General features: G+C 43.4%; 1 protein-coding gene across 4 annotated transcripts in view; it reads right to left on the bottom strand.

Annotated features, from left to right (window-relative positions):
* ITPR2 (inositol 1,4,5-trisphosphate receptor type 2) overlaps positions 1-13,763 on the bottom strand; it is a 518,259-nt gene that overhangs the window by 236,159 nt on the left and 268,337 nt on the right. For all 4 annotated transcript variants that reach the window (XM_073621752.1, XM_073621753.1, XM_073621755.1 and 1 more), the window contains 4 exons: positions 11,063-11,201; positions 10,357-10,414; positions 6,395-6,560; positions 4,812-4,988 (listed from right to left, as the gene is read on the bottom strand). In XM_073621752.1, the coding sequence (XP_073477853.1) occupies positions 4,812-4,988; positions 6,395-6,560; positions 10,357-10,414; positions 11,063-11,201 (540 nt within the window). The remainder of the gene's footprint in view (positions 1-4,811; positions 4,989-6,394; positions 6,561-10,356; positions 10,415-11,062; positions 11,202-13,763) is intronic.

Genomic DNA, 13,763 nt, shown 5'->3' with positions numbered 1-13,763 from the left:
AGGATCTGCTAGCCAACATTTGTTGGCAGAAAGTCCGACAACAAATGTTCGATGGAGCATACACACGGTCGGACTTTCCACCAACAAGCTCACATCCCACATTTGTTTTGGAAAATCTGATTGTGTGTACGCGGCATAAGGCCCCTTTCACATTACTGCGACTTCAAAATAAAGCGATTTTACCGCAATTTCGCGGCCGCGATTTTGCCGCAATTTCAGGGAATGCCTGTGTAACTGGCATCAAAGTCGGACCAAAGTAGTGCAGGGACTACTTTGAAGTCTGAACGACTTGAAGTTGTATTAATATAAATGGTTATCATTGGAAATCATGGGGAACGACTTGTCATGCTACTTTGCAGTCCAAAATCGTGGGACAAGTTGTACAAGTGTGAAAGGGGCCTAAGAAGAAGAGGGATTCTGTAGTCTTAACACACTTCCTGTCCTCGTGTTACAATGTTGCTTCTCCATAGATGCAGTAAAATGAGTCAGCTCTGTCACCCTAAGGCAGCCTATAGATGAGTAATTTATTTTCATTTAATAAGCGGCTTGAATGAAAAAAAAATGACTCGATTTCCCCATCCACACACTTGATGTGGATAAGGGAATCCTCCCTACTAAGCTATTGTTAGTGATCATCGCTGCTGGCTATAGCCTGCGATGAGGATTGAGCAGGGAGAATCCAACGGGGTGTTAGAACAGAAGTCGTTTAATAGAGGAAGTGTGTTACTGGCAGAATCACCAGGTGAACATAAACAAGGAATGCCAGAAAAAAAAGAAAACTAGAAGAAAACTTGTTTATGGGTTTACGTGTAAACAACTAAAAACTACTCGGCGGAATGGACACTCAAGGGTTGATTTACTAAAGGCAAATAGATTGTGCACTTTGCAAAGTGCAGTTTAGCACTCTGCAAGTGCAGTTGCTCTAGACTAGAGCTTAGTAAATGATGTGCAAAAAATCATGTGCAAAAAAAAAAAAAAAAAAAAAAAGAATTTTTGCTTACACATGATTGGATAATGGAAGTCATCAGCGCTTCTGCTCATTTATTAAGCTCTAGAGCAACTGCTCTTGCAGAATGCAACTGCGCTTTGCAAAGTGCTCAGTCTGTTTGCTTTTAGTAAATCAACCCCTCAGTGTCCTGGAGAGCTTACAGTCTGAGAACAGGAGAAGGTCAGATTCTGCAATTGGTATTATAAATAAAAAGGCAGGAGATTACATATCACATACGCGTGTCCATTGTGTTCTCCTCCCCGTGATTCATCATCTCTCATTCAACTGTCTCCAAAGTTCCAATTAATGTGCATACCAGAAAGCAGCAGAGGTCTGTTCTTGCATGGCCTGTGACATTATCACTGCAGCTTTCGCTTTGAAAAGTAATGTCACAGAAACACGCTACAGAAAAGGCTTGGTCAAACATAATTCTTTTTATATTGCTGTATCACGAAAAATGTCCATATCACACATGCACTAAACTTAAAGGAGAAGTCCAGCCAAAGCTTGTTTGGCTGGGCTTTTCCTATTGGTCACAGGAGTACAATTCGTTTTGCACTCCTGTGACCTGTTTTCAGCAGAGAGCAGGCTGAAGTCCGCTCTCTGCTGATGTCACAGAAATCAGTCCATGCGCCGCATCATCACGACAATAAAAGTCTGGATCCGCCAGGTGCCAGGACTCATACCCGTCTCAGCCTCTCAGCAAGCCGCTGGGAGCCTGAGCTGGCCTCCCCCGTCCCCTCCACAGCTCAGCATTCTAGTGAGCGTGGAAGAGCAGAGCAGGAGAGCTGATGACTGACAGGCAGCAGCTCTCCGCTCGGGGAGGTGAGAGAACTGAGCCATCGGCGATGTTTGATTGCTTGGTTCTCAGTGCAGATGCGCCAGGGGACAGATGCAGTATCCACCTAGGTAAGTATGATTCTGAAAATTAAAAAAAAAAAAAACTCTTTTAAAGCTGAACTCCAGGCACAAAACATTGTATTCCTCAACAGGCATAAATTATATAAATCCACTTTGTATACACCTAATCCCTTTTCAAACCCAAATATTACATTGTAAAAGTAGCAGCAACATCATCACTGTACATAGCCTGTGTGGAAAGCAGAGATGTGGGAGGGACCCAGCAGGCTCCACCCACTATAGTCTGCCTGCAGAAAATTACAGGAGGGGGCGGAGACAAGTCCAATCACCCTGCACAAGGATAGAGAGTAGCAGTGATCGGTTTTTATTACAATAAGCTACTGCACAGAGGGAAAGTTTCACACTGGATTACTACTCAGATCCAGAAGAAATACACAACTCACACCAAGGGGCATATTTATAAAGCAGTGAATCTGCCTCTTGCATTTAGACAATATTTGCTCATCCTGGACTTTGACCACTAGTTAGTCAAATCTACAGGGATCGGTGAAGTGACTTTGATGAACTTGATGTAGTTGCACAATTTCTGACTTCTAGAATTTTGTTGAAGTAGTAACTCTCAATTCCCCCTTAGCGGAGAAACAGAAAGTAATCTTCGCAGAGGTTCTAACCCCTCCTTACCACATAAAAAAAAATCCCTGTACACATACTTAAAGTGATACTAAAGTCTTGATTTTTTTGTTTAAAAATAACCAACACGTTATACTTACTTGCTCTGCGCAGTGGTTTTGCACAGAGAAGCCCAGATCCTCTTCTCTGATCCCTCGCCGGTGCTCCTGGCCCCTCCCTCCTGCCCAGTGCACCCACAGCAAGCAGCTTGCTATGGGGGGCACCGGAGCCGAGCCGCTGCTCTGTGTGTCCATTCAAACACAGAGCTGTGCCTCAGCCTTGCCCCAGCTCTCTCTTCATTGGCTCACTGACTTTGATTGACAGCAGCGGGAGCCAATGGCGCTTTGTGTTTTAGCCAACCAGGAAGGATCTTCTCGGACAGCTGAGTCTCTTGTGCAACATTGCTGACTCAAGATGGGGCTCAGGTAAGTATTAGGGGGGGCTGGTGCACATAGAAGGTTTTTTGCCTTAATGCATTCTATGCATCTATAAAAACCTCCTGCCTTTAGAACCACTTTAAATCTCACCTTCCTTATTGACTTCAATGCATTTTGCAGAAATGGAATGAAAGGGAACGAAAACATAACTTATCTCATCCCTACATTTCATGAAAAAAAATTAATTTCACAGATATTTCCATCAAGAGTATAACACTCTGGCTTTCAGCACACAGTCTCAGTCCTCCTGCTGTAAATATTTGAAAAAGAAATGAAAAATGAAACCACCTTTAACCAGTGGGAGGAGCTGAGAACCGAAGAAATATTAAGCACTTCAAATGATCTTTTAATGGCATACACTAATTATTACTGCGTTTGGTTCAAGATGAAAGCATATAATAAAGTAACCATATAAAATAATGCACTGTGTGGTTAATTCACTAATCTAATCAATGTGAGCTATTGGATTTTAGTGCACAGATGTCAACACTGTCCTGATAGGTTGAAGCTCTCATTGCATTAAATTAACACTGACCTAATTAACGTCATGCCAGTATTTACTGATGTGATGGTATAAATTTTACCTGATATTTATTCCAGGGCCCCCTGCCCAGTGTGGCTGGGCACTCTTGATTCAAACCCCTCTACTGACTGCCTCCAGGTGATTTGTAATTGTTTGTTATACCCTTGTGCATTGACATATCTGCAATAAATTTTTGTGACATTTTTCCACATTGTCTCCTCCTGTTGTATGATATTACTAATGAACCTGCCGGGATGCAGTTTGTTGGATACTTTTTTATCTACATAAACTATTTTGAAAAAATTTACCTGAGATTTAACTCGAGCATAAATGGGTCAAAATTACCCCCCCCCAATCACTGCGTATGGCTGTTTGTGTGTAATGACAGTGTAATCAAGAACAACTAAAAAAAAAAACGTTGCCAATGCTGCAAATTAAGATCCATAAAATACAAACCCTTATCTTGTGGAGCTGGCGTGTTCCCTGAAAATTCTATGCAAATTCTATCTTCAAGTCGTTATTTCCATAGAGTTAGGCATGTCCACTTTTCACGTAAGTGGATGTATATATATGGTTCTAGGAGTCTTGCAACAATTTTAGATTTTGTGTTTTACTGCTACATATCAAAACAAACTTATAGTATACCAAATAAAAGTGTGGTAATCTAGTAACATAGTTACTAAAAAAGTCCATTGAGTTCCACCAGTACCTGAAAACCTCCCTAAACAGAACCCTCTACCCAATCATGGTCCAATTTGTTCTAACACGTCATAATGACGTAATACAGGGATGGAGGCACCTTAGGGTGCTTCATATAAAGTCCAGCGGGATGGAGGCACTTTAGGGTGCTTCCTACAAAGTCCCAAACTCCCCCCATTTTCATACATAATTTGTTCTAACAGGAGGGAAAAATTTCCTTCCTGATCCCTCAAGGCAATCAGCTATTCCCAGGATCAGCAATCTCTGGTGTTACGTCTTCAGAAATATGTAAACACTATTTAGGAATGCAAATGTACTATTGGCATTAACCAGCGCATGCCAATCGGCAAGTTAACTGATGTAGGCCAAATTTGGTCTAAGCATCTAGGCTTTGATAACTGTGGGACTTCAAGGCTTTAAACAAAAAAAAATGGTAGCAATAATCGATTTTGGAGGCTTGTTGAAACCCTCACACTAAGTTACTGACCCGCTCCTGTTCTCACTGCTTGTCAGTTTCCTGCACTGTTAATTGTACGTGTTGGGGGTGCAGAAATCTTGTCTCTGCCATTTACAGACCTTTGTTTAATCAGCCAGTAAATGAAATAGAAGCCAAGCAGCTCAGCGCTTAATTCACCTCATTAATCTGCTCTTTGCCATCCTTGGCCTGCCCGTCTCCCAGTTCCTCGTTCTCGTAACTATTGCTCTTTTCAACCCAAAGTTCAGACTTCTCCACAGTCAGCCGTAATTGGTCCAGGTCGGCCTTGATCTGCTTGTAGTTGTCGACATCCTGATTTGACACCAGCAGCTGAACCTGAACGGAAGAAGAAATATTATTTGGATAATGTGAAGATACAAGATCTCACTCTGCCTGTAGGAATGCTCAGAACCGTGTAATATAATCTGTGGACGTTGTCCAGCCTAATAGCCAATAAAGGCAGGGATGTAGTTATCATACAGGACAGCCAGGCAGTTGCTAAAGGCCTTTTTACCCATAATACCATGTGCAATATCAACTTAATGTAACCCTAAATGGGTCCAGACATAGAGCTGTGACGTTGTGACATTATTAGTGACATTGGGACTTTATATGAGATGGAAGGCCTGCATGACAGATACTGTCACTGGCACTATTGTAAGGAATACACTCCTGAGAGTGGAAACAAAAAGAAATCTAAACACAAGATCTCATTCAGCAGCATCTGTTATTATATGTGGATCTCCCACAGTCTTAACAGCCAATACAGACATTGCTGTAGCCATCATACAGCCAACCTAAGCTGATGTGTAGACCCTTAAAGCTGAACTCGGGTCTTTTGCTCATTTTTGCACAGCTGGGCAATCTCCTCTCCTGTTCTGAAATTGCTTAGCCATAGTGTGCAATAAAAGCTGTAGCAAGTCAGACGGAACCACATTACCTTGCTGGAGGACATCCAGCATCTTCTAGCTTTTTTCTCCCAAGTCTGACTGTCCCTGGCCCACCTTTACCATTCATTGGATTTCAATACTTTCAATCAAGGCTGGTCTGCAAATATAGTCTGCCTAGAAATGCCCTCTCCTTCTGACTCATATCAGCCCATCAAGTCATTGTAATATTTGTACAAGTCCTCCATAGGTGTGCGCAGCCTATTGCATTAGGATGTGCACCCTTAAGCTCAAACACACATGCATGTGCGGGTGTCTACATACATATGACCCTGGCACATTGATCTCCCTGCCGACACAGTGAAAGAGAAGAGCATAAACACTTTTCTTATGGCAGAGCCGGTAAGAGGGAGATATTTCCCCAGTTTCTGCTGCTACACAGAGCGATAACACTAATGTGCATGGGGTGATTAGGGTGTGCCTGGGCACATCCGGCACACCCTGTGCGCACGCCTATGAAGTCCTCCCAGGAGCCAGTCCGCTGCTTGCATCAAGGGCTCCTGCAAGTAGTGCTGAAGGAGGCTGCTGTGATGTTTTTAGGAAGCTTTGTACAACCCCCCCCACCAGCCATGATCTGCCTACATTGAACAGAGAAGCACACAGACCCAGTGATGGAAATATTTGGTCTAAATTAGAGTGTAGAGAAAATGAAAAGGCTTTATTTAAAATAATAATTATCATGCTGATGAGGGGAGGCAAAAAAGAAGCAGAATAAACTTTAACTTTAACATAGTTGGATTGGATAAGTGGTGCAATCAGTACAGAGGTGTGCTATTGGTCAGGTGACCTTCGTACCTGTTTGAAGGCCTGTAGTACCTCTGCCCTCTGGCTAAAATGCTTGAAGAGCAGTTGAAGAGCCCCAGAGAGCAGCGGCGGATAGTCATGCATGATTAGGTGAATGAGAACCCGCAGGAAGGTCCTGCCACCTTCATCGTCCAATTCCACAGGATTCTTCTCCTTGCTAGAATTAATATTAGAAAGAATATCAGCAACTAGCATTAAGCTGTAGGTCTAAGCGAAATATAAAATGTATTCAGTACATCTCTGCAACATACACACAGTTATCCATGCTTTGCCGAAATGCATGCAAGTACAGAAAAACAGGGTGGATAAAAATCAAAGATTTTTTTTTTTTTAATTAAAAAATGTTTTAAAAAATCAGATTTTTTAAATTTAACTCGGATTTTTTGTGCATGTATCTAAAAATAGTTTTCTATTTAAGATACATTAATAATTTAGTTTATTTAGCATGAAACAGAACTTAGTTATGTAGCATGAGGCTGTATATTCTGCAATATTTACATTTTTGGTAAACTCATTCAATGAATCCAAGCTCTGCAAGCTAGGATAACATGCACTGCATTGAAGCATTCACAAGATGTCACAGTAACCATGAGATAAAACAAAGTTTAGGAATATTCCTTTAATCTATTGTTTTGCAAATCTATGTACACTACAAACTGTATGATTGAATCGGTTCTGATATCACTGTTTTACTGACCTGACAGCCTTTTATTCTAAATAGGAAACCTTCATTTTGTTTGCAAATATTAAAGCTTCTAACTACCAGCAAGAATGAGTCCTTACATTTATAGAGCACCTGTCATTTCAGATCCATCATGGCAGCACCTGTTAGTGGGCATCTACTCACCTGCTGCCGCCACGTTCCTCACCTTGTTGTGTCACTGCCCCATCACCAGCTGTCCCATTAAAGTGAACAGGACTGTCGGTGAACCAATAGCGGGTCAGAGGAGGAGCCCCTGCCGGACAGGGATGACAATTGCTCTTTAAAAATTATGATTTAAATCAAATCTACCTTGCAGAAAAAAAAAACTGCTAATCTACCAGAAATCCAGAGAGCTCCTAACTTCCTGTTGTTAGCTGAAAACACAGCTTTTGCTAAGGCAAAATCATAACCACTGTTGTCAGACCTGCCCACTGGACTACAGAACTCTATCCCTGACCCTCTGTCCCTCTCCACATCCTTTTACTGATTTCTTTACCAGCAAAATATTGCTGCTGCCTTGATTTCTAAGAGCCTGCCCACACACTGTGTAGAGAAAAGGTTCCTGGGAAATGCGAGTTGAAGTTATGGGAAGTAAAGCTGTTTCAGGAACAAGGTAAGAAGAAAATAATAAATTAAAATAAAATAAAATTCCACGCTTGGATTAATTCACCATGTGCAAAAAACACAAGCAGCTAGTACTAAGATTCTTGATACAGAATTCAAGCACATAAAAAATCCAAAAAGTCTAGTGCTAAAAATAAAAACAAACCATATGTAACTAGTTAACATTTAAACCAACCATATAAGTGAATAAAAATGTTTAAATCATGCTACTGTGCTTCACACACTAGCAATATGTGACTGTGAACACATATCCACTATATTGTATAAGTATTGGGACGCCTGCCTTTACAAATAATAAACTTTAATGACATCCCAGTCTTAGTCCGTAGCGTACAATATTGAGTTGGCCCATCCTTTGCAGCTATAACAGCTTCAACTCTTCTGGGAAGGCTGTCCACAAGATTTAGGAGTGTCTATGGGAATGTTTGACCATTCTTCCAGAAGTGCATTTGTGAGGTCAGGCACTGGAAGGCCTGGCTCGCAGTCTCTGTTTTAATTCGCCCCAAAGGTGGTCTATTGGGTTGAGGTCAGGACTCTGTGCAGGCCAGTCAAGTTCCTCTCCCCCAAACTCGCTCATTTATGTGTTTATGGACTTTGCTTTGTGCACTGGTCCAAATAATTTGGTGGAGGGGGGATTATGGTGTGGGGTTGTTTTTCAGGGGTTGGGCTTGGCCCCTTAGTTCCAGTGAAGGGAATTCTTAAGGCGTCAGCATACCAAGACATTTTGGACAATTTCATGCTCCCAACTTTGTAGGAACAGTTTGGGGACGGCACCTTCCTGTTCCAACATGACTGCACACCAGTGGATAAAGCAAGGTCTATAAAGACATGGATGAATGAGTTTGGGGTGGACTGAATTTTAAACCCTACAGACTAAGACTGGGATGCCATTAAAGTTCATGTGCATGTAAAGGCAGGTGTCCCCATTCCTTTTGACAATATAGTGTATGTAGTGAATGACCAATACTTAGCAGGCCATACACAAAACAATCTGTGATCAATCTCAGTGAATACACAAAGTCCTCAAACACACAACACTGTGCAGTGAAATACTCAGCTTTCAGGGCTTGCAAAGAACAAAAAACACATGCTTCTTACCAGAATTCCATGACACTCTATTTATTGAGTAGCCATAAGCACTTGTGGGATTAAATTCCCTAAACAGCAAAATGACGGAGAGCTCCAAACTCCAGCCAGATTCCACTTACAGAACAGGAAGACAAAGAAGGAAACCAAACCTCATAGTGTAGCCAGGGCCGGCCCAAGAATGAAATGCTGCCCCCCCCCAAAAAAAAAATCACGCCCACCAAAAAGCCCCCACATTCATTATTATATATCATGATAATTAAAATTAAAATTAAATTTATCAGAAAATCATATTTACATGCAACAGCACCTTGTCCATATGCAAAATTATATCACAAACCATTATGTTCAAATCCAAACCTTTTTTTGTTTATAGCACAAAGAATAAAACCGCAGAGGTGATAAAATACCACCAAAAGAAAGCTCTATTTGTAGGGAAAAAAACCCCGTAAATTTTGTTTGGGTACAACGCCGTACTAGCGAGCAATTGTCAGTTAAAGCGATGTAGTGCTGTATCGCAAAAAATGGCCTGGTCATTAAGGGGGCAAATCCTTCCGGGGCTGAAGTAGTTAATCAGGGCTGGGCAAGGCACGTCCCTATCAGACTCTTACGTCTCATACAACTTGTGATGTGTGTTTGTACTTACAGTTTTGATTCAGACTCCTGCAGACAATGCTGCTATGGGGAACTCAGTGGTGGCAAAATGGACAGGGTGACGGTCATAGGCGTGCGCAGCCTATTGCATTGAGGTGTGCACCCCAAAGCTCAAACACACATGCATGTATATGTGTATATATATATATACACACACACACACTAATTATATTGTAAAAAGTATTGGAATGCCTGCCTTTACACACAAAAACTTTAATGGCATCCCAGTCTTAGTCCGTAGGATTCAATATTGAGTTGGCCCACCCTTTGCCAGCCACTTGTGTGGGCCGCTGATCCTCCTCTTCTTAGGTTCCCCATCGGTGCTTCTGGCTCTTCCCCCCTACCGAGTGATCCCATAGCAAGCCGCTTGCTATGGGGGCACTTGTGTGGGCTTGATCAGGAGCCACACTCTCCCCTCACAGGCTGTGAATGACAGCTGGCCATTGGCTCCTGCTGCTGCCCCCATGGCCAGTGTGGAGAGAGTGAGACGCTGCTTTCTGGCACAGTCCTGGATTGAGATCAGGCTCAGTAAGTTTAACGGGGGTTGGGGGAGGGTTGCACACGGAAGGTTTTTTATCTTAATATAGAGAATGCATTAAGGTAAGATATTTCTGCATTTAGAACCATTTTAAATGCCTATGGCAGCAGCGCTGTATTTGTAGGGATGAGGGGCCCACCAGAGGATCCTGCAGCAGGCCAGTCTGAGCAAGAATGCCACATGATGATCCTCCAGGTGCCACTGAAAATGACAACATGTGTCCATCATGGCACCTGTGCCTTAATATGCCTATCCCAGTTGTAACCCTTCAGCACTATCATGAGTTAAAAGGCAAAATGTTTAGGTTGCAGTTCTACTGGTATTAGGTGGACTGGTGCTTTAACTCACCTTCCAGCAAACATGGTCTCAGCCCTTGCTGCTATTTCATCAATATCAGGAACAACGGCTAAAAAAAAAAAAATGAAACTTACGTCAATCAAAGACCTTGGAGAAAAAGTTAAGATATATGTAGCCCATCAGTACATAAGGTGCACAGGAACTTTGAATGCCTGAATCACATTTAAAGTATTATAGCTGCTCACAATGACAGCTGCTGATCTGCTGTAGTAATGATCACATGGTTCGGTGATTCAAAGCATTTTTCTGATGGTCAAGCAGATATTTGTTGAAGAGGCTCTGAGAACTGAGATGCTGAACTGTCCAAATAGATAAAGTAGAGGCCTTCCTTTCAAAATATTTTCAATGGATTAGCCGCTTTACCTGTACACTTAAGTGATGCTCCCATGAGCCTTATTATAATTAAAAAAATAAAGCTGCCATTCATGCAGGATACAGGTTTTCATGTAATCACTCACTGAGTTGGGATGAATTTCCGAACCAATCGCTAATTTCCATCTAGACAAGCCAGTGAATGAGCGCTTACCCCTCTTGCTCCGTAGGTGGAAGGGTATTTACACACCCAGTGAAAACATGCTTGCTTGTACAGTGGTTAGATGCATGAGCTGGCCACCATCTAGTAAAGAATTGTAAGCCTCTGCTGAGAAGCCATTATGTACTGAAAAGACCTAAATGACAGCAGACAGCTTCCACCCACCTGCTAGGGTCGGCGTGTCTGGTGGTGAGGTTGTTGAAACAGTTGAGTTGTCCACGTTGCCTCCATTATCTCCAAATTCCTTCTTGTAGATGGACAACATATAGGAAATTCTATAATCCAGACGCACACTGAGAATAAACTGAAGCAAAAAAATGACCGGTCATTTCATTGTGTAATATCAAAATAAAAGCTTTTAAACAAACGTTTCCCAGAAACTAAAGCAATCTGACATTGTGCTGACTGTCTATAGACATTAGAATAAAGGCAGAGAGGGCATTTTGTTTTTTAGGTCTAGCGTGAAAGATTAGGTTTAGGATTAGGACAGAAAGTGCCTTGGCCTTAGGGAGGAATTGTGAATAATAAAAACCAACCATGATCTCTCTTATGCAAGAATCTGAATATTCCCTCTTAAAGTGCATGAATTACCAAAACACTTTGTTCAGTTTTGAATAGAGTAGAAAAGGGTTAACATGTGTCAGTTTACTTATTACTAACTGTGTCCTGTTGAAAAGATTCCCCTTCACTTTCTGTTCTGAGGAAACAACAGGAAGTGAGAGGTAATCTTTACAAAGCTAGGGTAATTTTCCTCTTAGACTGTCACCATGACAGATGTCCCCATTAGAGAATTTCCTCTTACTTTTTGCTCTGGTGACTACTGTAAAATATTTGATTTGTCATCACTTTCTGTCCCAATGACAGTGATCACCAGAAAAATAATGAAAGTGAATCTCATCAGGGTCACAGACAGCAATAAAAAAAATCAAACACACAATCAAACCACAGTCTAAATCCTAGGTTTGCAACAGGTCAACTGCAATCCCCAAGTCAATTGTAGTCTTGTGGTGTGTTGATCACGTCCTTAATGACTTGATCCTCCATCAGAAATGTTATCACCCCCCCCTATCACGTATGCAGAACAGAGCAGGGAAGGTGTAGGAAGAAACTGCTACCTGTTCTGCAGAGTTGTTCTCCCCAATTCTTCTCTACCCTATTCGCTTGTATGTGACATTGAATGCAAGTGCCTAGGATCGATGCAAGAGGCAGTACGATTGAGACCAGTGCAGCAGAAGTGATAGCTATGTCTCACTGCTACTTCCCTGCACATGGGGGGTACAAGGAAGGTAAGCCTTTCCTACAGGGGACATGTTGATGATACTAGGGGGACATAATGGTGGCACTGGATATATATGGATGGCACTGTGGGGTCATAATGGTGGTACTGGAGGGAAAGGGTGACACCAGGGGGGGCATAATGTTGGCATTGGGAGGGGTATATTGATGGCACTGGGAGGACATAATGGTCATGGCACTTGGTTAGCAGAGTTGCAATGGCGTACTTACTAATGAGATAATTAAGCAGCACAATAATGTGGAGCCATATAATGGAGGCAATATTAGGGGGTCTCACTGACCTCCGATGTAAGAGAGGATGTTACTGGTGCTCCCTACTGACCACCAAGGAAAGCACTACTTGGGGGAAAGGGGGGCACACTAAAGACCAGTGCATGATTTATATTATCAACCTATTATCACTCACAACACCCACTTCAATTTGGTCATGCCTCTTTTAAAAATTAAAAATGCTCTTCTCCCCTCTGGGGTTGCTCTCCACCAGTCTAACTTATTATTACTCCACAGTTTCATTGAAAAATAGTCATATTTTAACGCACTCATTCAAGTTTGTCTTGTCTGAGTCTGATGCCGCGTACACACGGTCGGACTTTCTATCCTACTTGGTCCGGCACACTTTTCGACGGACTTTGTCCGCCAGGTGCGCCGGACTTTAAAACGGACGGACTTGCCCACACACGCCGGGACTTTCCGGCGGGCTAAGTCCGCCCGTCTTTCCGACGGACTTTCGCCGGAGTTCCGGCGGACTTTCAGAATGAACGGACTTGCCCACACACGGACAAGTCCGTTCATTTTGAACGTGACTCAGGTGCGACGGGACTAGCAAAGGATGTCAATCTTGCCGCTTTTATCGGCGAGATTGACACCTTGCGAGCCCCGTTGCGGGGCATACCAGGCCCTTAGGTCTGGTATGGATTATAAAGGGAACCCCGCTACGCCGAAAAAACGGCGTGGGGTCCCCCTAAAATCCATACCAGACCCCGATCCGAGCACGCAGCCTGGCCGGTCAGGAAAGGGGGTGGGGACGAGCGAGCGCCCCCCCCCCCCTCCTGAACCGTACCAGACCGCATGCCCTCAACATGGGGGGTGGGTGCTTTGGGGGAGGGGGGCGCCCTGCGGGCCCCCCCACCCCAAAGCACCTTGTCCCCATGTTGATGAGGACAAGGGCCTCTTCCCGACAACCCTGGCCGTTGGTTGTCGGGGTCTGCGGGCGGGGGGCTTATCGGAATCTGGGAGCCCCTTTTAATAAGGGGGCCCCCAGATCCCGGCCCCCCACCCTATGTGAATGAGTAAGGGGTACATGGTACCCCTACCCATTCACCTAGGGAAAAAGTGTAAGTAATAAAACACACTACACAGGTTTTTAAAATATTTTATTACACAGCTCCGGGGGTGGGGATCTTCCTCCGGCTTCGGGGGTCTTCTTCCGGCTTCGGGGGTCCCTCCGCTTCATCTTCTCCTGGCATCCGGTTGGTTCTTCTCCGCTCTCTTCTCCCGGTGTTCCAGTTCTTCGGCCGGCTCCTCTGCTGCCTTCAGGTAGCTCTCTTGCCAGCAGAGGTCCGGACTTCTG

This window comes from Aquarana catesbeiana, linkage group LG03 (genome assembly GCF_042186555.1).
Source record: "Aquarana catesbeiana isolate 2022-GZ linkage group LG03, ASM4218655v1, whole genome shotgun sequence".
Lineage (NCBI taxonomy): Eukaryota > Metazoa > Chordata > Amphibia > Anura > Ranidae > Aquarana > Aquarana catesbeiana.
The sequence above is the reverse complement of the archived record's forward strand: the minus strand, read 5'-3'. Positions and strand labels throughout refer to the sequence as shown.